This window comes from Leptinotarsa decemlineata, unplaced genomic scaffold (genome assembly GCF_025532065.1).
Source record: "Leptinotarsa decemlineata unplaced genomic scaffold, Ldec_3_MD MMD2_tig00026374_RagTag_RagTag, whole genome shotgun sequence".
Classification (NCBI taxonomy): Eukaryota; Metazoa; Arthropoda; class Insecta; order Coleoptera; family Chrysomelidae; genus Leptinotarsa; species Leptinotarsa decemlineata.
The window spans coordinates 3784131-3810492 of NW_027412710.1; the positions used below are offsets into that span (position 1 = coordinate 3784131).

Here is a 26362-nt window from a genome sequence, read left to right on the forward strand (position 1 = left end):
GCATTCACAACAGTCATGTAATCGCAAAAATTTGCAGCTTAACTTTCCCTTTTCCTCCTTTCCCATGCCTAGTGACAAATGGAATGCAGTCCGATTATTTCTCGTCGCTCGTCAAGATAATACAGCGCAATGTTCAGTGTCGCCAAGAAGGCGCAAAATCTGCGTATTTTCAATATCTTCGCGCACTTGTCGCGCTTTTTTTCCAAATTTTCACGCATTTAACACTCTGCCACTTTGTCTTCAGTGTTACATTTTTGGTGGAACGAACTGTCCAAACAGCACCTATTTTGCACTTTTATCTGTGTGCAAAATATGGACCACTCTATGCTTTTTTAACAGCTTTCTACACTTTCGTAGAAAAGTGATAGAAATAATATAGAATGGAACAATGAATCACCGTTTTCGGGTTTAATAATCGTGGTCGGTAGGTTTTGTGCCATATGTTGTGTCTGCAACTGCAATAAATATTGATAAAAGCGAGGCGGCATTGCCATAGCATGACTAACCCACAAGCAGCAAATAATTTGTTAGACACTCAGTTGAAAACCTACACATTATGATCAGATTTTTCGAATTTGTGTGGTTATATTTCTTTTGGCGCGTTGGGGCAAAATATGAGGGTAAATTTTTACAATGCGCGCGCACACCGTCACAAAAGACCGGCACTTCGAAGTGAGCTTCTTCTTCTTTTATTTATATGACCGTTGCTTCTCAATCAAGCGCATTTGGCCAGACTCCTCCTGTCCATAATGAACAGAAGCTTCGTCAGAGGGTTCAGGTGTCGTATTCGAGGCAATGCTGCCACCTAAGTTGACAAAGGTCGTTATCGGCACAACCGTCCTCTGTCGCGATAGGAGAGGAAGTCCCTGAAATTAGTTAGTCAGCTAGCGTGAGAAGTAGCAACTGTATTCACGATCATTATGTACTTGTGATACACTGTTTGGAACCTTTCGTGTAGTAATGAATATTACTGGATTTTATCCCAGCACCAAACCTTCATTTTAGTTCAGTCTTCGTCTTGAAGATGATCAATTGGTGATCGAAACACGTGTCGAGGTGTTAAAATAACGGTTTAGTTTTGGGATAAAACTCCATTAATATTCATGTATTCACGATATTTATTCAAGGATTTTTAAAACCATTATTGTTAAACTTTCGTTAGTCAATTTATATATTCGATTCATTGTTTTTTACTTATTTTTGATGCCCTGAAGAAACTTTCCATTAGAAGCAAAAGCTTGGCAAAGTGGAACAGAGTTTTGATTTATTGACTGAGAGACCTCGTTAATCCATTTTACATAATATACATACATACATACATACATAAATATATATTTTTTCAAATAATATATCGTTGTGACAACAATTGATTGAATTAACGATAATTTACTGTGATCATAAGTGATAAAAGTGGTTTTTACATATTACTTTTAGTTCGTTTGTAGAATTTGAGGTTAGTTGACGGTATGTATTATCTATTCACATCATGAACAAATATGAATTTTCACATTTTTATTCAATATGTAATAGTATATACAATTAATAATTATTGAAGTCCGTAAAAATTGATTTATTCCAAATATTAAATTAAATCAAATGTTTCATTTTTGAAGTAATCTTTAAATTTCTAATAAAATTAATCTTCAAGTTGTCCCATTCACAGTACAACATGAGGATTGACGATATAGAATAAAAAAAATAACTGTTGTCTACAGCTGCTGAACTGAGTCATGGCCGATGAGAAGCCCCTCCCTAAAGATGTGCAGTAGATGTGTGGAAATCTATTAGATTATTCGAGTCATACTACGTCAAACGAAAGTTTCTATTCCTTTTTTCCTAATACTTTCTTTGTCATACGCAGATACGATTTCTGCCACCGGCCATGACTCAGTCTGTTAGCTGTAATTTCTACTAAATTTATTATTTGTTATGACCGGTTTCCGTTTATTGAACCATTTTCACTTGATAATGGTCTCAACAAATAATAAACTCAATAGAAATTATTTTCTTTATTCTATATTCAAAATGAATAGGTCTTCAATTGAACAACAATATGACTATATTATTAAAATGAATTTTAATAAATATTTGGAATACAACGAATAATCGAATAAATCACAGCGAGAAATAATTTAAATGATGCGTTATAATAAAACTTTCAATGTATCAAATACCTTTTTTCCTATTATTAGTGTCGTTTTTTCTACAAACGTAGAATAACGCGAAGGATAAAATTTTTAGAAAGATTTTTATCTTGTTACGCCAATGAAGTATAACTTTTTACGTGCGTACATAATAAGTATAAACACACACACACTCTTTCAGAATTAACTTGAAACAAAACAAATTTGGCAACGCTGGCAATGATAGACTGCAGACTTGCCAGAAGCTAAGTAGTAGTTTGACGTATTCAAAACTTTCCAACACTGTAGTAGGAGGTTATTCACAACTTGCCTTCAATCATTAGCAAACACTTCACGAAGTGACGTATAATTTTTCATTCATTGGTAGTTTTTTATGGAATGTGGAATATTAAGAATGTCTGCATGGAAAATAGTCACGCCCCAGAAATATCATTGAGTTAGTCGGAAGTAATCAACTTCATCAATCAGGATTCCTTGCATACATCCACTAGCGACATTCTCTTCCAAAGATGGCCTTGCAATAGAGTTAATGTATAAATAACTATGCTACTACGTTGGATTTGAAATACGTCATATGAAACTACCAAAATAGTGACTGGCGGTTCTCAGAATCAATGAAAAAGCGGAACATTGAGTTGAACTGTGATATACGGGGTGTAACAAAAACGTGGTCAAGAATTTAAACATATATTCTGGGGTCAAATTTAACTTACCTCAATGGAAATGTGCACACGAAAAAAAGTTAAAGCCTTCGGAAAGTCCAAAATGAAATTCGATTTTTTCCAAGCGTTGAAATGTGTAATTCTGTGGCGAAAATGGAACAGTGGCTTCCTTATCGTGAGAACATCTTTTTCATATATAACCACGAAATTTTTTCGACCCATAACAATTTTAACTTGACTCCCCAAAAAATTAAATTAGTATTCTGCCACCATTAGTTTTATACATCATTTATAAAATAGCACTTTTTCGAAAAGTCAGGCATTATAAATGTTATTGTATCACAATTTAATTCACACACACGAGTACACATATTAATGTGAAATAAATATATAATAATAATAATGATAAAAACTTGATCATTAATACATAATATCGTCAAGCTTATCTTGGTAGAAAAGTGTGAATATTTACAATTTGTCATCATAATATTCCTGCAGGCTGTAATAAGGTTTCATGAGCACTATATTTTTGACCGACCCCCTGAAAAGTATCTGCTCTATTATCCTGTGGTGAATGGTTGAACATTTTTTCCCTTCGTACATGTTAGAGTGTTTTGTTAGTGTCAATCTGGGTATTGGCAGATGAATATTATTACTATAGTGTTCTGTCTTGTGTTGTGGATTCTATGTGTATCTGGAGAATCAGTGTTATATCTCTTATGAACCAGGCAAACAACTTCGAAAATGAAGATACTGAATAGAGTGAGGATTCGGTATTTAACAAAAAGTTGTCTACAACTATCCCTATAGTTTGCCCCACATAAAAACCGCAAAGATCTCTTTTGCAACACCTGCAAGACCTGATTCAATAGTTGTTTACTACAGAATCCCAAAAATGCAATGCCATACCTTAGATGGGACTCTACTAGGGCAAAGAAAGTCGATCTAGCAGTGTATATATCAAGTTCAATGGAGACAATTCTGACAGCAAATGATCCTGTGTGTTTTATTTCCTAAAACGAATGTTCAAAATGGCCTTCAGTCTCCTGAATACATATTTGGCATCGTTCCAAAAAGAAAAACCTAATTTTTTGAAAGATCAAAGGCTTCTGACGAAATCGATTTGCACTTTTAATGATTCGATGCCTCAGTTGCCGATTATTTCAACAGAATACACGTCTTTTATACAACCCCAGAAGCAAAAGTCAATAGAGTGGAGATCTGGACGTCTGGCCAGCCAAGAAATAGGTGCATCAGAGCCCCTCCCAATCCAACGGCCAGGGTACAGACCGAAAAGTTATTTCCTAACTTCGTCATCGAAATTCGCTAAAGCTCCATCTTGTAAATACCACATATTTCACCTTATCCCTAAATTTACCACTTTCACTGGTAAATAATTTTGTAAAACCTTTAAGTAGTTTACACGATTCCAATTATTTGAAAAAAATACTGGTCCTATTACAATATTACCCATAATGTTCTGATTGATTTCCGATCGATCTTCTCTGGTTATAATCTCAACTGCAACTGCGGCAGTCATCTTCAGTGGCGCGGTTGAAGTACTCTTCTTGACGTGCCAACTGAAACTGATGACAATTCGCGCTACGCATCTAAGGAAGAAGAAGAGAAACACCAGTGAAGATCAACCCCAAGGCACTGCATATCTGCCATACATAGAAGGTGTTACCAACCGAATGAGAACAATTCTAAAGAAGGAGAAAATTAACACCGCCTTCACACCAACGAATACAATATCGGTGTATCTGAGATCAGCAAAAGACGGCAAAGATCCACTAAAATCAGCGGGAGTCCATAGGATTCCATGTAACTGTGGTAAAGTCTATATCGGTCAAAGAGAAGTCTGCAGTCGCTTAAACTGTCCAACGGGAAACACAACTTCCTGTTAGAAAATACCGAGAGACTAGCAACGTCGAGTCATTATTCAACTAGAATCTATTTAGAAGCCTCAGAAATGGACAAACACCAAGGGAACTTAACAGAAAGGAAGTTAAGAACTAGTAGCGACATCAAATTCTTTCAGGATGATCTTCATCTAGTAATTCTTGAACGGTTGTTAAGTGATAGAAATGAAGCTGCTGTTCCTTCAATCTTTTCCAAACCATCATGTGACCAACATCTAATTGTGCAGTTATTACCCTTGTATTACCCGTCTCCCGTAAACGACAATCAATGGTAAGAAATAATCGTCTGTTTGGTGTATTCCAAGTAGAATATTTTCCTTACTTCGCCTTGCAGCTGTTGCACTATTCCCTTGACATTCATCTGTGAATACCAGAATTACAGGTAATTATCTGGAACCTTATTCTGTATCTCTGTATTTGTAGAGTAGGGAGGGTGAGTGTCGACCAACAGCACTTAGGCCACATGTGACCCATTGTACATCCTCCCGAGGAGTTGTCCTTTCCAGGAAGGTGGACGGGTCACTAGGTGACATCTCCTTCATATTAGCAGGTGTAGGCCAAGACTCGCCGAACACACACTCTCTTTGGCAACCTTGAGGTATTTCACGGTGACCTCCGCGAAGGTTTTGGAAGGTGCAGCGACATTACTGTCGTTGCGCGGCTTCTTCAATCTTCTAGGGATTCCCTCCGTGGAGATGCACAAGTGAGGGAGCTTTCCTGCAGGGGCAGCCAGTTCCTTGCCTTTATTCAAGGTGGAGCCCTTGGCGCCCGCGGCAGGAAGAGTCCTTGCTGTTGGAAGGTGGAGTAGGGAGAGGGGGAGGGTGCACTTATAGTTGCTGCCACTCCTGTCTCCTACGCTCTCTTCCTCCTGTTGGCCTCGGCGCTGCAAATGCGCTTACGCCTTGGCCTTTGTATTACATCACGAGATGATCTCGGGATTGGCTTTAGTTTATTTTGTTTCTGTTTCATTCATGTGCGTTCCCACGAGTAGCAAGAGAAGAGTTGGTCACCTCTGGCAGAGCCCCGCATTACCAGAGGTAGGCTGATTACAATGAGGTTTCGCCCAATTCCCCACGGGGATCGTTCGTAACGCATATCACCCTGCGGCCATTCAGCTATCGGCACGATTCGCAAAGGCTTTTGGGGGGTTTAAGTTCCCCTCACCCTACTTATTTCTACCACCATTGTGGATACTAACAATCGAGACGTCGTGAAGTAACTTGGCTTGAAATCTCTTAACTTTTTATTTTTTTTATCAACTGTTCTATTTTTACTTGTATTTTATTTCACTATTATATCATTTCAGGTTTTTTGTTCAATATAATTGTTATTTTCAGCTATTCCTTTTTAATTCTTCTTCTTTAATTTTCAATTCTTCTTTTTTAGTTCTTTCAGGGATTTCAAATCATTTAATATAATATCAGACAATGAAAGTCCAAACTACTGAAATTCATATTGAGGTAGTTGTGAGAAAATATAATCCACCATTTTCTAGCTGCAGCCATCTTGCAATGATACAGAATTCATTAAATTGTATTGTCATCAAAACTAAATATGTGTACCAAATATCATATCAATCTGTCAACCGGAAGGGGGTCAAACTTCAATTACAACAAACAAACAAGGCAAGCTAAATAAAACCTTTCGAAAATACAAAAATGGTGTATTAAACCAATGGTGTCACAATTTACTGCTCTATTCCCTCTTTATGTAGCCTACGTAAGGTCAAAATTAGAATATGGCTCTGTTCTATGGTCTCCATTCTACAATTGCTATAATACATTAATTGAAAAAATTCAACGTCGTTTTCTGAAGTTTATTTACTTCAAATCCTATGGTATCTATCCTGATAGAGGTATTCCACATGAATCTCTTACCATAACATTCAATATTGAAAGTCTTGAATTACGCAGAAAACTTGCTGGAATAATTTTTCTGTATAAATTACTGCACATCAATGTGGATGCTTTGAAGGTGTTATCTCTTATAAATTTCTGTGTGCCTCATTTTAGAACTAGAGGTACAAAAACTTTTTATAGCCGACTGGCCAGAACCAATTTGTACCTCAAGTCACTTATCTTTAGCATTTGCAATAATTTCAATTTGATTTCAAATTTGTGTGACATCAATTTTGATTTTCTAGAATATATTGTTCACACTGCATCTCAGTATTTAATGGTGAATTTTTAATTTTCTGGGAGTTTTTTTATTTTATTTTATTATATTATAATTTTGTTATTCATTTTCTCAAACTGAAACTTTGTAATTATAAGGATCTATATTACTTTTTCAACATACTCAGTTAACCCTGTAAATGGTGATAGAGGCTATTATAATTTTTTTCACCGTAGTGTGCGCTGGTCAGGCCCTATCCCCCGAAGCCCCGATACATTCGGGAGGGCGCGCCAGCATTATCAACCAATGACCACTCCCCACACCGTGGGGTAAGTGATCATTGGGTCCGAGAATCATGTGCCCCAAGCAAACGCAGTGAGCCAAGAATGACAGCCTTCTGCATCTGTGCGGCTGAGATTTCTGCCTTAGTGCGGCAAGCCGGTATGATTTTAAGATTCGAGAGTAGAGAGGACATCATTCCACCAAGGACTCCAATAATCAGAACAACCATCTTGACAGAGTGATCTGGATAGAGTCTGCGGAGTTCGAAGAGAAAATCTTGATATTTTTTCCGTTTTTCCTCCTCTTTTCCGACGATATTCGTCTTGCCAGGAGCTGAAAACTCCACAAATATCGTGTTACTCTGGTGGTCGAGAAGGACTACATCAGGCTTATTAGCTTGTATGAGCCTGAGGGCGGGGAACGAATAGTTCCAATAAATTCGGCACTTCTCGTTCCCCACAACGTATTCAATATCCCCCGGAGCGTAGGACAAAACCGGTGTCTCGTCAATATCGTAAGAGTGCCGTAGATGGTAATATAGTGTTATGTCAGTTTCCGACTTCTGCCCACTCAACCTGAGAAAAGCAAACTTCAGGCGCTTTGATAAGCCAAGGTCTCCAATGTTATTGAAGAAGACCCCATGCATTGGCTTATCCTTGTGTTTCCGCAGAAGTAAGTTGATCTCTGCGGCTTTTATCTGAGCTTTTTGCTGAACGGGTTCCAACTCGGTGACAGAGTTGTGGTCACCTCGTTCAGAGTCAAAAACTATACCGAGTTCTTCAGCTGCTCGGGCAGCTGCCCTAAGGAGAAATGCTCCGAATTCCTGCTCTCTCATGGTCACGGACCATGCAGAGAAAGGGATCCGAACTCCTGACAACTTTACAGGCTGTATCCAGTACCATTCTGTCATATAGACCCTCCAAAATCAAAAGTCCACGGTTTCCCTGTTGTCGGGGGAACGGACGATTTGGGATGCAAACTCCCCTAGAGATGCATAATTTTTCGGGTCTTTATTACACTACTCCAAACGAGTAGGGTAAGATTGGAACGGCAAGCATATTTGTTGCAGCAACTTTGTTCTTCCCCGACAGTTCCGAAAACCAGATCTGTCGAAATTTGTGCTGATACTTGCCGGACTGATGGAGATCCTCTCCAGAGGCATAAAGTTTAAGATCATCCATATAAAACAAATGGGTGCCCTTGTGCCTCTGGTTTCCGGGGGTGCCACAGTTATACCCTCGAGTATTTTTGAGCACAACAAATAATGGCAACCGTGAGATGCAGAAGAGAAGGGGACTGAGGGAATCGCCCTGAAATACACCCCTTCTGAAAGTGACCCACCCTGTTTGGACTCTGGCTTGACCGGATGTAATGGTGAAGCAAGTTCGCCAGAAATGTATCAGTTGTTCAATGCATCTTACTATTTTGTCGGGTATCGCAAGGCATCTGAGCAAATGCAAAATAAGCTCATGCGAAATTGTATCAAATGCCTTACGGTAATCGATCTAGGCCATAGAGAGGTTGCGCTTATATTTTATCTTTCGATGAACAGGTTCTCTTTACATTCGCAACTCCTGTCTTCGACCCTCTCTGCTCATATATCCGCTCGAACACTCGGTCAACTGCGGTGAGTATTCGTGTGTATAAGATGCTTGTAAACAACTTATAACTCGAATTCAAGCATGTTATCGGTCTGTAATTCTTAGAAATCGAAAAATCTCCTCTTTTGGGGATAAGAACGAAATTATTATTATTAACTCATTCGATTGTAACGCATAAAAAAGTTTGCTATGTTTTAGGGGTTCAATACCTCCCTAAACTTTTTATGGGCTGAGCAGATATCGTGGTTCTATCTGAAAAAGATGCTCTTACGATTTCTATTTTCATCACAAAATGTTCGGTATACATTTTGTACTTTCCAAAGGTTTAACTTTTTTGTGTGCACTTGGGCTCAAGTCATTTTTGTCCCCAGAATACGTGGTTCAATTTTTGACCTACCTTTTTGTTACACCCTGTATAATTACGTAACTGGTGGTTGATCAGCTGAAGTTGAAAATAAAGGACGTATTAAGGAAATGGAAGACAAATATTGAACCATTCGTTGGAGAAAAGAGAAAAACTTGTATACCAACTTGGGAAAAACCCGTGAAAGTGCACAAATCGACGGTTTACTAAATTGTAATGATAAACCTAAAACTCAAACGCCTTTTCAATCACTGTCTTCCAGAATCGGTCATTCCAATAAAGTCAAACAACGTAGAAATCCGGTTGATTCTTAGGTTGATCGTTTCTTAAACTTACCGCAAGTGGTTTCGTCCGATCCATCCGCACAATCTTTCTCTCCGTTGCAGAACAGACCTCTCTCTATGCACTGTGAGTCTCCACAGGCCAGTTCTCCTTCAGAACAAACCGGTTTATCGGTGAATAAATTCGGCTTCACTCTACGTTCTTTGTTCTTCAACTTGCAGTTTTTCACGGAGTCCTTCCAGTCACAAGTCTGTTTCTCGATATCGAAGTATAGACCAGCAGGACATCGAATAGCTTGAAGACCCTTGAAAGAAACACCGGAAATTTAACATTTGAAATGAAAAAACGTGGGTATAATAATTATTGGTTAATATGTTCGTGCCAGTACAGCCATAGGATGAATGACTCATTGGATATCCGATTGTGTAAACGGAGTTTCAATGAATAATTTCTCCATATTTTCTGGGAAATACTTTGAAAGTCTCTATACAGTAGTGGAAGCTGAGTTGGAAAGCATTCGATTTGATATCAGTTATAACACACTAGCTGTGAACCAAAATAACCGAAAAAGACATTTTAGATGCGGGTTACAAACTGAAAAATAAATTCACTTTAGGTTCTGAGAATATTCTTTTCTATTCCATTGCGTATAATCTTAACTTCAATTCTGAGAACATTAGTTATTCCTGATATTTCGAATTTTTTTTTTTTTAGTTGCTAATAACTCTTAATTTTCTATTTTTTTTCAATAAGTTATAAACGTTTAACTAGATAATACATAACATTAAAATGAACAGTTCAAAAATACTTTACAAAACGCTCAAAGGTGCGAACTCGTTTCCTCCTTTTCATAAAAGAGGATGTATGCATCTCCACTCACAAGCGATTTTGGTGAAATTGGTGACACTTGTGAATCATTGTATTCGTGCCACGTGCCATTAAAAGGATGTCTGCAGAATGCTGTATAATGTCCGCTGTAGGTAGACCTACTGTGATTCGAAAGTGCATATAGATTATAGCGACAAGGAGTCACATTATCTGCTGCATAATTGTTCATATCTAATCCATCTAGAGGAAATTCGATGGCAACATTTAACTTCCCTCTAAATCTTTCTGTTAGAGAAAATCTTTTAAAATGAATAACTAGAATATGGGGAAACTTATGTATCGATTGTGCATTTTCTTCTTTCTTTGCAACACGTCGGTTTTTCATGTCCATCCAAAGTTTCCTCTCCTGTGAAGAAATCCAAGCACTGTGATAAACTCAATTGGTTAGTTCTTTCTGGTATAGGAAGTGACAAATCCCTGAAAGGATCGAAGGTTACAGTCGAGTGTCCACAATGTGTGCACTTCATCATGGATTTTAATTAACCAACGAAATTATCTACAATATTTCAAAAATTTGCCCTATTCACAAATGTCAAGACCGTCTGAGGTCTTGAAGATTATATTGTATAATCGCATTCATCTAGCAACTCTTTAATTTCAGAATCTCAACATGGTTTCCTGGATTCAAGATCTACAATCAGTAATTTATCCATTTTTAGTCAATACTTATCTGAATTTCCAGATCGAAGAGGACATGTTAATGCAGTGTAGGTATACTGATTTCTCCAAGGTCTTTGACAAAATAAACCATAAAATTCTCATAGAGAAAATTGCTTATTTGGGTTTCAATAATATTTTTTCAAATCTGAAGCAAAGTTCAAGCCAGTCTCTATATACCTACACAGTAGGTGTAATATACTGACGCCTATCAGAAAACAACTACTCCCCTGGCTTATACCACGAAGGGCGTTGAATTATATCCGACAAGTGTCAGTGCAGGATTCTTCACTGAAGTTATTCCTGCATATGCAATTGGCAATACAACTGAAAGAGTCGACCTTCAATTGTGGAACAGGCACACTTGCAGACCGGTTTCGGGCTTATTAGCCACTCATTAGTGCAAGACGCTGACCATCATCGACCTAAAGTCAATGATATTCCACAATTGAAAATCGTCGATGGTCATCGTCGTTTTAATCAGGCTGGAGCCTTGCTCCCTTACCCTTTGGGCTGGTTTTCGTCAGAGGGACAAATGGGTCATGACTGATTTTTGATGGTGGCATGAAAGTCCTCAGACATCCATACCGCCCTTCGCGGTGTACCCCTACCTGGCTGGGGTGAGATGGATGAAGATATCATTCATCTGTTAACGGAGGACATAGAGGCCTCATTCGACAGAGTGTCGGGGCCTTCTATATCGAGAGGGGTCGTCTACAGCGTAATCTATAGCTTTCCTGACTAACGGATTGTCGAGAGTTTCAGCGTAATCTAAAACTCGCCGATTCTTCGACTGGATGGACTACTGAATTGAAGGCAGCTTCAAATCTCTGCGGATGGCTTCGATCCGCACGAACCACGGAGCATTCACAATCATCCGTAGAATTTTATTTTGTAAGATCTCCAAGATGGAGATGTTAGTCGGAGCCGTTTGTCCCCAAACGCCTGAAGCGTATATGATGACAGACTTGAACATCGTGTTATAGATCGTGATTTTATTCTTTAGGCTTAGGATTTTCTATTGATCAAAGGGTACAGGTTTGCCACCCGACCTTGGATCGTTGCCTTCACGCTTAACAGGTGCGGGTTTCAGGTGAGCCTACGGTCTATAAGAAGATCTAGGCCCTTCCAGAGATTCTTACTTTCATGGCCGGAGAAGATATCGTTCTTCCCATGGTTATTGCCTGAGTTTTTTCCGGGTTCACTCGGATCTTCCACTCGAAGTACCAGCGCTCGAGGTCGCCCAATGCACGTTGCATATAGACGATCACGAGCTCCCGACCCATGGAAGATGAGAGGAGAGCCGTGTCATCAGCGTACAGAAATGCTCGGACCTTAAAAGGTCACTGGTGTAAAGGGAGTAAAGCGTGGGAGAGAGCACGGCATCCTGTGGCACTCCAGCAAGGATCTCTCTGTTGTCAGACAGAGAGCCCTCTACTCTAACCTGAAATGTTCTGTCTTTCAGGAAAGACCCAATCCACCGGATCAGGCACCGAGGCAGGTCGAACGTGATTAATTTGTGTAGAAGGCCTTCATGCCAAACACGGTCGAAGGCCTTCGAAATGCCTAATAAGACTAGATGAACTTTTTTGTTTCTGTTTAGCTCCGCGATGGTGTTTTCGACCAGTCTCAGAGCCTGCAACTCAGTGGAATGTTCTCTCCTGAAGCTGAATTGCTCATCAGGCAGAACATTTCGGTCCTCAACTTCTTGAGCCTTTGAAGTACGACTCTTTCAGCCAGCTTAGCTGCCGACGAGAGCAGACTAATCGGGCGATAATTCTGCGGAAAAAGCCGGTTCTGCCCCTGTTTTGGGAGCATGACGACGAAGCATGACGACGACCGCATGTTTCCACCTTCTGGGGAAGTATCTTTGAGCCAGAGAGCTATTAATGATGGACAGTAGGCTCTCAACGCAGTTTTCCGGGAGCTTCTTCAATAACTTGTTTGTTATTGAGTCAACCCCGGAGGCTTTTTTGGCCTTCGCGGCCTTGATATAGCCCTTTAATTCTTCCACAGAAGCCATTGAAAATCGGAATTCTTTCAGAGTATTTCATTCCTCTTCCGAAGTTGGAGCGAACATCACAAAATGTCACTCCATCTAGTGGACGAGGCACTAACCAAGTGCATATCCGTAATTTGCCCGATTCCTCTGAATAAGGAAGACAAAAACTTTCTTATTAGTCAGTGGACTATGCTTGAAGACTGGCAGTTTGTTTAGAAATATTTTTTCAAACCTTTTGAACTCATTTTTTAATAATAGAAAATAGTTTGTCTTGTACTGTTTTTGAGCGCTAAACACCCAAAAGAGAACGATTGGGAGATCGTCAAGAAGGTTATCACAGCACTGACAGTTGAAGGGACTCTCAAGACGTTTCAGCCCTTCAAATCTCCCGGAGAGGATGGTAAATTTCCAGCTCTGCTTCAAAAAGGACTGGAAATAATATTACCTATTTTCATAAAATTGTATAGAGCTAGTCTGGCGTGGAACTATACACCACCCAGTTGGTTGGCAGCAAGGGTGGTATATTTACCGGAAAGAGCCACACACTATATCGGTACGACCAATCAGCCTTACATCCTTCCTGCTGAAAGGACTTGAGAGGATTCTGGACGGACATATCAGGAGGGTAGCATTATATGCATCCCCACTGAATAACCACCAGTATGCTTATCAAACCGGCAAATCGACAGACAACCTTGTAGAAAAAATTTCCCAATCCTTTGACAACAAGGAGATTACGGTTGCTGTATTTCTCGATAGTTAAGGAGCATTTGACAATGCACTACCCAAATCTATAGAATCATCTCTGGCTAGGAAAAGTTTAGAATCGACCATAACTGGCTGGATCTATACCATGCTGGTAAACAAAACTGCAACTACGACTCTTCAAGGCCAGGCCATTAGGATTAGGGGTACTATCTCCCCTTCTGTGGTCGCTCCTGATGGATAGTCTGCTTGATGTCCTCGATAGAAGAAAAGTAGATCTGCAAGCTTATGCAGATGATCTTGGCAAGGTCCACCTCGAGAAGGGAAGCTTGTAATATCCTCCAAAGCAAGATGTCCGTTGTTCACAGTGGGTGCCAGAGGGAGCAGATGTCTGTCATCCCCAGCAAAACTGTGACAGTAAAGACACGCCCAAAGACACCCTTGTATGACGTTTTTGTAAAATTGTTGAGTGAAAATCTCACAATAAAGTGATATTTAAATACGTTTGTGATAATCCCCTTCACCAGGAGAAGAAAATTGGACGATATAACTCGACCTTCCCTCAATGATGAGGTCATTTCATTTGGAACGTAGTTGAAATATCTTGGCATTGTCTTGTAAAAAACTCACTTGGAACTCTCACTTGGAAAAAGTTTTACACAAAGCCAGACTGACCGTGTGAACATGTCGAAGGATTTATGGTAAAACTTGGGGTTTAGGTCCCAAACAAATCCATTGGATTTATGCGATGATTATTAGACCAATGATCACTTGGAGCAACTGCCTGGTGGCCGAAGGCTTTACAGTAGACGGCTCAGGCGAAGCTCTTTGGCTCAAAAAAAGCGGCTTGTCTGGCCATCAGTGGTGCCATCAGTACTATACCGTTAGCGGCCATGGAGATCCTTCTAGATTTACCTCCTCTCCGCATTGTTCTAGACAGAGGGGCTAGATGGACTCCATATAGACTTGTACACATTGCATAAATCAATATAATGTAGAGTGCAACAGACTGTTGGTTCACACTGGAAGTCACATCATTCTGGAAATGAGGCCTTCTAACTTTATGCCTTCAACTGTCAATTACGAACTGCCTTATGAAGTACTGTTTCCGAGTAAAGAGGACTGGATCCTGAGTAAGTAGTATGCAGAAGTATTTTCAATTATCACTCTGTTATTTCAAGCCCTACTTTCCCAGTCGCACCTATATAAACGAAATATTTACTTTATATATTATTACATATATTTTTATTATATAGTTATTGTGATTCTTATCAGAAATGATTATTGAATAACAAAATTAGTCAGCCCCCTAACTAAATTATAAAAGGGGTGCTGTTGGAAGGTATTTTGCACTATATCATTTACTTGAACTATACTTATTTTTCTCAGATATTAGTAATGCTAGAGCGCTGGCAACAGCACAAATATACAGTGTCACCGATAAAGTCCGCATCAAATGGGAAACTTTTTTATTTATCGTTTTATGTGAAATTTGATTTTGGCAGTAGATTTTGCTTAAGAAATGATGTCAAATGGCGTCTACAAAATAGGTCACGTGATTTCCTTAACCTGTCAAAATTGACATTTAAAAAAAGAAACATCGAAAAATGACATTATTCTTCAAAATAACCAAAAATATCAAAGGATAAAAGCATTTTCTTTTGTAATTTTATACCCACACACCAAGTTTCAAATTCATAATAAGTATTTTATATTTTCACTATTTTTCCGCACTCCTGCTTTTTCTACTTATCAAAATTTAAGCACACCTGTACTAAATCATTTATTTCAACTAAACTCGTCACCGAATTTCTTTTTTTGTAATATAATAATATTTTAAGAGCCTCTTTGATGTTAAAAACAAATTTTCAAAAATAAAAGTTGTCAAACTTGATGCAAAGTTCATCTAGTTTCAACGGGGCTTTCCAAACTATACAGTACTTGAGTTTTTTAATGAGCAAATGGCCTCACAATATGAATTAGAACAAAACGGAACATTAGGAAACAATATCTTAGAGTGTTTATTGTTTTTTTAACAAAAAATACAGTGGAATTCTATCTTAATTAAAAGGAACTGAAAATAAACATGTACCTATACCTAATAGCAAAAAAACACGAAAAAAAGACTCACGACATTAAATACACTACATTTCTGTATGTCTTCCATCGCGTTCTATGCAGATAATTGTCCTTCTTGATACATCTTTTATTGAGTTGCTGATACTCACAGGGTTTATGTTTAAAATAGAGTTTCTAATAACAGTTTCTAGGTGATTCACGTCACGAAAAGGTCTTTGTTTATAAACGATTTGTTTTAAGTAACCCCACAAGAAAAAATCTAGTGGGGTTAAATCTGGCGACCTAGGCGGCCATATTTGCTCCATATTTCGTCCAATAACTTTGCCCCTGAACATTTCTAATAGTTTCTCTTTGATTTGTCTTGAACTATGAATAGGAGCTCCGTCACATTGATACCACACACTGTGTCTTATTTCAACCGGCATATTGTCCACTATATCACTGATCTCAATATTTAGAAATTGCAAATAATCCTGAGAAGTTAAATTGTGTCTAAAAAAGAATGGTCGCATTACCTGATTATTTAAAACACCGCACCACACATTTGTTTTAAATGAATATTGGTCCCGACATTCTATCACAAAATGAGGATTTTCCTGAGCCCACCACCTACAATTCTGGGAACTGACTACGCCGTTCGATGTGAAGGTAGCTTCGTCGGTCCATAGGATTTTGTATGGAAATTTTCTGTTTAATTCTACTTCTCCTTGGTACCAGAAAGAGAAATCTAGTCGAACATCGAAATCTCTTTCCTTTAAGGTATTTATAAATTTGGGTTTGTAGGGTTTGAATTTATTTTTATGTAAAATTGCTCTTACGCTTTCTCTTTTAACGCCAGTTCTATCTACAATATTGGTAATACTTGATTTTCCCTGTTCGATAACATCCAGGCAGACAGCCAACTGAACCTCATCATTATTGCGTGATGGATTATGACGTTTTTTAAAAGTATTTTCAACTGAACCAGTCAGTTTAAATTTTTTTAAAATCCTACTTACAGTGGATTGCTGTACATGTCTACCAGGATGTCTTGCGTTAAAAATATCAGCCACTTGTCGATGCAATGTGTTTTCACCACAAATTAGCACAATTTCAATTTTTTCTTGTAAAGATAACATATTATTTTAATTTTCATACATTACATTGAACTAACGGGCATTAATTTATTCAGTGACAGTGACGTTTTCTAAAACACATTATGTAGTTTCATATTTTTTCACAGCCTACCGAGTTTTTTTAAATTAGTGTTGTTAGCGGAGTAGATAAATGTAAATACTATGAGTTTTTTTCTTTTATTGAATGGGCTTCAAGAATCACGAAATGATGTTTCCTAATGTTCCGTTTTGTTCTAATTCATATTGTGAGGCCATTTGCTCATTAAAAAACTCAAGTACTGTATAGTTTTGAAAGCCCCGTTGAAACTAGATGAACTTTGCATCAAGTTTCACAACTTTTATTTTTCAAAATTTGTTTTTAACATCAAAGAGGCACTTAAAATATTATTATATTACAAAAAAAGAAATTCGGTGACGAGTTTAGTTAAAATAAATGATTTAGTACAGGTGTGCTTAAATTTTGATAAGTAGAAAAAGCAGGAGTGCGGAAAAATAGTGAAAATATAAAATACTTATTATGAATTTGAAACTTGGTGTGTGGGTATAAAATTACAAAAGAAAATGTTTTTATCCTTTGATATTTTTGGATATTTTGAAGAATAATGTCATTTTTCGATGTTTCTTTTTTTAAATGTCAATTTTGACAGGTTAAGGAAATCACGTGACCTATTTTGTAGACGCCATTTGACATCATTTCTTAAGCAAAATCTACTGCCAAAATCAAATTTCACATAAAACGATAAATAAAAAAGTTTCCCATTTGATGCGTACTTTATCGGTGACACTGTATACCCACTACGACTGATGAGGCCAGATTTCCCATTACACCAGTTCGATACTGACAGTTGTTTAACGACCGTGAATTTTTTTAAATTTAAATAGTTTAGCTTACGAAGTTTTTTAGTTTCTAGTGGAGAATTTCTCGAACAGTGAATTTAAGAAAAATTAGGTAATTATAATGTTCATTACAGCACCCAATTAGCGTTATTTTGATACAGAGTTGTTGCATCTAGCATTTCATCATGTTTTCAATAATGGTTCGGTCCGGGGTCATATCGGGTATCGAGAGTAGAGCAGATCCTGGTGGCAGGGCCAAATGTGGAGAAGGGTGGATACAATGCACTAAATGCGAAGGATGGGACCATGACGCTTGCTGTGGAGCAGAGGAGACCGACGATTCCTTTATTTGTGACATCTGCCGTATCACATTTAACTTTGTTAATGGATTCAATATTGTTTCAATTGATTTTTATTTCTGTCACAAAACGTTTAATAGTCAGCTACTAAAATAGAAAAGCTGTTTTTCAGAAAAGTTCAATCATTTCCAATTCCCCATAGCAGTTATACATGTGCCCGGTTTTGCCCTACCGGTAGGGTAGAACCGGGTGATCCGAGTTTTTTCTTTAAAAATTATCGGCTTTGCCCCAATTTTCCCTACAATTTTTATATTTTTTGACCTACCCTATATGCTGGTTGACTTGCAACCATTCTGAATGTACCCAGTATAATAACACTAGTTTACAGCCAATTTACGACTGTAATGCCAAAGGCAAATATGATAGTAAAAATTTCCTAAGACGTAAGATTTTTGAGTAATGGTTTTTTTCACAAAAATTCAATGAAGACGACATTCCTAAGTTGCTTTTTCCCTAAATTGAGGATATAGTTTGAAATCTGGCAACACAACGTCTAAAACAAATTTAAAAGGCGTTCTGCTCCATAATGGTAACAAAAGACCCTCTATTCCTTTCGCACATGCAGTTTCCATGGAGGAAACACACAAAAGTATGTCACTTATTCTAAATGCAATAAGTTATAATACGTATAAGTGGGAAATATGTGGTGACCTAAAAGTCATAGGACTATTACTTGGTCTTCAGGGCGAATTTACCAAGTGTTGTTGTTTTCTTTGCCTATGAAACAGTAGGGCAATACAGAGCCATTATCAAGTAAAAGAATGGTCTCCGAGAGATAAATATATTCCAGATCAAGCTAACGTGGAGAATATAACTCTTGTTAATCCCAAAAACGTTCTGTTATCTCCATTACACATGAAACTGGGGTTAATGAAAAATTTTGTAAAAGCATTAGACAAAGAAGGTGATGCGTTTAAATATCTTGAACACGTTTTTCTAAAATTAAGTGATGCAAAGCTCAAGGAAGGTATATTTGTTGGACCACAAATCAGAAAACTACTAAGAGATCAACAGTTTGATCAAAAATTAAGTAATATTGAATCAGCTGAGTGGAGTTCTTTCAAAAGAATTGTTTCGGAGTTTTTAGGAAACAAGAAAGTAGAAAATTACGAAACACTTGCAGAAGAACTTCTTGAAAACTACTGCAGAATGTGATGTCGCTTGTCTCTCAAACTCTATTTCTTGCACTCTCCTTTGAATTTTTTCCCAAAAAATTTGGGTGCTGTCAGTGACGAACAAGAGGAAAGGTTCCACCGAGACATACTGACAATGGACCAACGTTACCAAGGCAGATGGGATGCAGCAATGATGGGGGATTATTGTTGGTTCCTTATGGGGGAAAACGATGAAACATATAAACGAAAGTGAATATTTGCAAAAAGGTTATGCACAAAAGACTTCATTTGAATGTTGTTATTGTAAATAAAGTCTGTTATCCTCAAAGTATATTATTTTTATCTTGTTTTGATCTTTAATTTCCCTATAATATGCGAAAATTTTTGTATAAAATACAAATAACTATAACTCAAAATCTTTATGTGATGGAAAATTTTTGATATTGAAGTCGCAGTCAGGACGCCTCAAACACTCATGTATAGCCATTATAATATTAGTCGCAATTGTTGTTTCTTATATGTTGGCTAGTATTTATCAAATATGCAGCAACTTTTGAAAATATCTGTATTTTGGTTGTACAGTTGATTAAAAAAATTCCCATATTTTGCCCACTTGAATGACCATACTGTATAACCTCTACCACTTCATTAATGATTGAGGAATTTGAAACTACCAAAAAAAGTATGTTAATGTGTAAAATAAATATGCAATAAACCGATCAGTCTTCTATTTGAACAAACAATATATGCTGTTGATAACTGAAAGTAACCATATATTCACTATAATTTATTGGACCGACGTGTATTGAAAAAAGTGTTGCTCCTTTCAAAATGTATTCTTCCTCTTTCAAAACAATTTTATGCATTGAATACCTTTTATAACAGCAAATAATATGCATCGAATACCTTTCATAATAACAACTAATATGCAACTCGAACCATCCTACAAAATTCTCTTACCGAAGATGTGCATTGAATGACGTCACGGCAATTGTCACCTTCACCAGTCACCAGTCGAAACCACTCCCCGGCATCTTTGTCTTTACACAATTCAGCCTCGAAACTCTCCTCTTTCTTTGGCGCAGTTTCTTCAGCTTGTTGTTGTGCAAAACCTTGAACAATGGAATAATCATTAAGCGAATTAATCAATTTATATGTTTATTATACTATGGGAATGTATGTGTGTTCAGAATAGATGGAAACATCCCCGAATGTAATAGTTTTCTCTCACTTTCTACTTTAGGGCTCATGAATATATACGAGTATTATGGGTTTTCAAGAATATACGAGTCAGCTGGTATTCGAAACAGACGGTATCACAATTTTATTAATTTATTTCCAGTTTCAGCCAAGTAAGTTTATGCCACCTTCAAAATCAAAAGTAGGTACTTTCACAAAATGTTGTTCTACGAGGTTGAGTTATGTCGGTACCAAGAATACAGTATTTTAATATGAAACAAAATTGTTGTCCACCTTCAGTCATTTCTGGTATGTCATGATGTTTTCCTTAGAAAAATGATAATTAACAATTATGTTTAAAGGTGAATTATTGTTGCGGACGAAAGATGTAGAGGTTCGTTGTAAAAGCCCGCATATCACAGGGTTTTTAGTTTTCATAGAATAGAATAGAATAGAATAGTTTATTGTTAACTGGCTACGTGATACATTTGAACAAATATTTGTAGCATGTCAAAACAAAAAATTATAAATATATGATAATGTATACAAATAGTATACACATATCACAATGCTTGTATAACAAAAATGTTCATAATAACAAATACAATCACACATCGAACAACTACTGTTAAAAATGTGAACAATCGTTACTCGAAGTCACACGAATTATCTATGAACATAATGAGTGATTTTTCTGCTGGTATCTTTTTTGGCAACACAGTGCGCCTTGATGGGAAAAATACCGTTTAAGCGAAGCATTAGCTTGAAAAGTGTTATGTTTCAATGTATATAAGAATCTACATCTCAAATTTGGTTTCTAAGGAAACAAACTATAACAAGCAACATCAGATTTGACCGAAATTCCTTTCTCAGCTGTACGTAAAATAGTCAAAAAGAACAAAAAGAACCCTTATGAACGTAGAACGCGATGTGATACAGAAATCATAAGGAGGAAATTGAATACTTCCGGCCATAATGTAGGCTGCTGTGACAAAACTCTTCAGGATTGAATGGAGAAACTAGGATTTGGATTTAAAATAATAAACAAACGTCAAGCAGTTATGGAAAGCAGAAGAATAGTAGAATTCCGTAACGAATACTTGGAACGAATAACTAAATATAGACAAGAACACCGGCAAATTTTCTATTTGGACGAAACTTGATATGACACTCACGACACAGTTACGAAAGGGTGGACTGATGGTTCGAAAATGTGTGCGCCTAACATGCCTGCAAACAAAATTTGATAAGCAGGTAAAAAAACTAATTAAAAAAGAAGTATCTAATATTACCGAAGAAGACTGGCAAAAAAGGATTAAAAAAGTAAATTTACTTGAAAAAGACTATATGGAAATTGGATACTTCCATATCAATGGTGGAAATATAGTTATTGTTATTCTTATATAATCATAAATGATTATTGAATAACGAAACTAGTTAGCTTCCTAACTATATTATTGAAAGGAAGCTGTTGGAAGGTAGTTTGCACTATATCGTTTACTTAAACTATACGTGTGGCAGATACCCAACGGAAAAACAACAACTAACCCAGCTGATGCCGAGCAGAGAGTTGAAGTAACACCATCAGGTACCGGCACTTCTGCAGCGACTTCGATATGGAAAATTCGTCGCAAGTTATTCTCCACTATGAAAAGTCGAAATCAATTTCATTTGGTCGATACGACCAACCGATATACCGGTTTCGGGGTACTTGCCACATCATCAGTACAAGGCATGGTCTCTTTAGAACGGTGTAAACCGTCTGAGTATGACGATCAAACAAATATAATTCCAGCTAGTCGTGACTGGAAATGTTATGACCTCAGTATTTTGGTTTGTGCGAGATATAATATTCATCTACTATCGTGAGAAGGGAAATACCATCAACAGTGAATATTAATAGCGTTATTGGAGCGTTTGAAGGCTGAAATTGCAAAGAAACAACCGCATATGGCAAAGACAAAAATTTTATTCCATCAAGACAACTCAACGTGTCACGAGTCAATCGAAACAATGGCAAAACTACATGAATTGAACTTCGAATTGCTACCACATCCACCGTATTCGCCAGATTTGTTCCCAGCGACTACTGGCTGTTCGCAGACCTCAAAACGTTGATTCGCAACGATCTATAATCATGTTGAAGATTTTCAACATAACTTCAAGTTCATTGGCATATTTTTCAAATAGGATGACAAGTACTTCACAGTACCAGAAGTTTTTTAATGTTGAACTGTTTCAATATTCATTGAAGAAGACCCTGGTAGTAAAAAGTAATACCAAGGCATTGTGGAGTGTTGCATGGAAATAGTAATTGGTGTTTTTTCTGATAATCAGCTGTGCAAATAAACCGTTGGAAGTAGCAAGTAATGCATTTCTGATATATAGACATGTAAGTCGCTTCAAATTTTCTGGCTTATGAAGATAATCAATAGCAATAAGTCAAAACTCACGAATTTTTTTTGTAAAGTTTGAAGTAGTCATAAAGAATCATAATACACACTTTACAAGTCACAGCTGGTGGGATATTGAGAGTTCTGAATTGAACAAATGGGTTTTGTGAAAGTTGCGGGGCCAATATTGAAGTATCCAAACAATTTGATAGCTCCTCTCCAAGAAAAAAGGTGCTAAAGGAGCTTCTGTTCAGGAATACTTATAAAAAGCAACCGCAATGCAAATATTTAGTATTTCATCAAACATCCGAGAGGAACGAGTTCTTCGAAGTCCAATACTCAGAACTAGAAAACTTCCCAGTGGTATCCCAGACTAAAACTAATCAACCGCGTAGATTCCGGGACGTGCCGGAGTCTGAAGCAATTAAGAAGCTGATGTTCTCATCAAGCAGGAAGTCAATAAATATCCTTTTCTGTGACCCAAAACTTCTTCATTAAGTCTGGCAGAGAGAAATTAAAATGAAGGGATTCTGAGGTTGAATGAGAAAAACCTCACAACAGATTTCCCGCTCAGCTAGATTTCAGTTAAATATGTAGATGGCAGATCGGACAAGTTAGATTCATTTTGAAATCACTATAATTGAAAATTCAGAACAAAACCAATTTTAATCTACACCAGTACTCCGAAGTCGTGAGAATAGAATAAAGATATCACATATCGCATATCAATATCAAAATTATAAGTCGTTGAAGTGGGAAGTACATATAAATAACCTTCAGAAGCCGGTTCAATGAATACTAGTGTTAATAAGTATTAAGGACATTGCAACATAGAGAGGCAAATGAGGAAATGCGAGTCCAGTTATTTCCAAGGAAGAAATGGTTAATCTATAGAAAAGGTTGGTTGAGAGATATCCAAAATGAAATTTTTGATGTAGATTTGATTATTGGTTACAATAAAAATAACGACTGTTACCAAAGAACTCACCAAAAGATGAAAAATACCTACTTCGAATTTTCTCGGTGATAAGCAAGAAGCACACTTCAATGAGCAGAAGAAATTGATAACATAGTTAAATAAAAGCTTGTTTCGTTCATTCAGACCTTCGGAACAGCTTTAAATATTATGAGAAAGATACAGGATGGTCACAAAAAAGTTAATGGAAGTGGATACATTTATAACAGTTCTAGAAGCAGAAAGTTGTATATATCGTTCGTTATCCTCAATACGACTCAAATATAAACAACAAAACAGAAAGGACAGTAGTCAAAGGCAAGAAAGTGAAATATCAGTATAAACTCCTCACAAAGATAAGCTCCGAAGTTTCTGTTAAGATACGAACCGGAAGAAGAACATTCATTTACCGGATCACTGAAGAACAAAATATACAGTGCTTTTCTTTAATGTCTCCCCCCCTTTCATGTTTTGAAGGGGCAACTAAAAAAATTGAAGTTTAGGATAATGAAAGTAATGCAAATATACTTTATTTTGAAGTGAAATTCGCAGATGAAACTTTCAAGATGGCGTCTGGGCGCCTTCTAGGAAAAAAATTAAATGGAAAGGGGGGTCTTGTATCATTTTGAAGCTCTTGACGAATACTTCACAAACCTAGAATATAATGTCAAGGAGGGCCTTAAAGAAATGCACTGAGTATATTCATGGAGGCGTCAAAAACTAGAAATGTCTTTTCAACCAATCCCTCCAAAAATACTTAGTTTGTGTCATTACTCCACTTCAAGGAAAATTTGAACTGGTGTTGTTCTACAACAATTGTGAATTGTGACCTGATTTTCAATCTTTCACTTCAAGATGATCACTTGGTGATTGAAACACTTGTCGAGGTGTTAAATAAAGAGTGTATCATAAGTACCTGATTTTTGTACTTGAAATTAAGTAAAAATGTAACTCAAGTAAGTAGATAATGATGTCTGTCTATTTTTCCACGTGTTCACGCAATGAAATATTCGTTTATTCTTTCAATAAACCACACGTTTTTTCGGGGTAATGCAGACAAATAGCTTTTACGTTATATTTTTTATAATAATAGCAAGCAACGATAAAAAACTTGATGTTTTCAAAAAGTAAGAGTGATAACCTGATAACATTGAGCAGTAACTTTCTGTATACATTTCTCAAATTGAGAGAACTGTATAGGAAACATTCATATTTTTCAAGGCGATCAAATTGTACAATCAAATGAAAGGAAAAGAAATTCTGAGACCAACCAACTAATTTTTATGCTCTAACCATGAAATTTCATAATTCCACTCTCTACTCGCTGTTATGTGAAGGATTAGGTGAAAGATGAAATCCAATAAATGCAAATTCAATTGTTTACTTTGTGGTTTCAAATTATTTCGAAGACAGACAACATAGCAAATGTTATGAAATATTTTCCAATGAGATACATAAGTGGTTGATTTTATTCGATATCAAACAAATAAACATTGAATTCACCACTTTCTGGTGGATTTATTGAATAACATTTCATTTTACTACTATAGGCTGAAAATTTCGTAGGCTAACACCCAGATAGCGCTACTGATATTAAATTCATGTTATTATTTTTAGGTACCCTAACCTTCACAGCTGTGGGTATAATAATTTCGAACTAATAGCCCGACCCACCTATTTTCAACTATTTTAATATTACCAACAGTAATAAGGCACTTACTATTCAATTACCTCCCTCTAGCTTACAGAACTACTCTGACGTTCTGACAACGGAGCAATATTTTTACAGATTTAATTTTAAAAAAACCAGATTTACTTTTCTCCTACTGACAAAATCATCAATGCTATTTCTAATAAATATGTTGAGATGTATCATTGAATGATTGCTGAAATTTCCAACTATCGTTCTTTCAGCGACCTAGTATTGTTTGGATTATTTTCATGTCAGCATATGAGGAAGTTGAATTTGGACGGTGGTTCAGGAAAATTCAGTTTCATATTATCGTTTCATGTACAATTCAACAATTAAAATAAGGTTATTATAGTATACGGTGTGAAAAAACCAAATGAAATAAATTCATTATTTCGGTTAAAGCACATATTTTAACAAAATCCCGAAACAAGTCAAATTTAAATTATAATTTGACATTCTTCAACGTAAAAATTCCACCCCACCTTCAACCCCTGTTGAATGACAGGTGAAACCCCCAATTTTTCAAATGAGAAGTGTAGGCTTGTGATATATCGTTTGAAAGATCTCTTCATTCTTTATTCAAAAATGTTGTCGCTTTCAAGTTTATTGCAACAATTGAAATAAAATAAACTAAAATCTTGTGGTTACCGAAATTCGATAAAATACCCTAAAAACTTATTGCAATATACTCAAAATTTATTTCATGTTGAGGTATTGGTGATAAGAAAGTAATCTAAAACCATAGCAATGTTCTTTTTAGATAGTATTCTTCAAAAAACTGTAAATAATTTCCGTAGCAATGTTATTTTAAAACGCCTTGTCAACTTGTTTTGTATGTTACAACATTACATGTCAGTATTTTAATTTAAGTTTAAAGTTCGTTAACTTCAAGTCTGACAAACTGACAACAGTTTTACAAATAAATCCAAAGAAATGACTTCAAACGAATAATAAGAAAGTTTTACAAATAATTGGTTATGGAGATGAAATCCAAACACAACAGGAAGTAGCTC

The 26362-nt window shown here is 36.7% G+C and overlaps 1 protein-coding gene across 1 annotated transcript in view; it reads right to left on the minus strand.

Moving 5' to 3' along the window:
- serp (chitin deacetylase-like protein serp) overlaps positions 1-26362 on the minus strand; it is a 47175-nt gene that overhangs the window by 12038 nt on the left and 8775 nt on the right. The window contains exons 2-3 of the mRNA XM_023161753.2: positions 20090-20241; positions 9427-9676 (exon numbers count right to left, since the gene is read on the minus strand). Of these exons, the coding sequence (XP_023017521.2) occupies positions 9427-9676; positions 20090-20241 (402 nt within the window). The remainder of the gene's footprint in view (positions 1-9426; positions 9677-20089; positions 20242-26362) is intronic.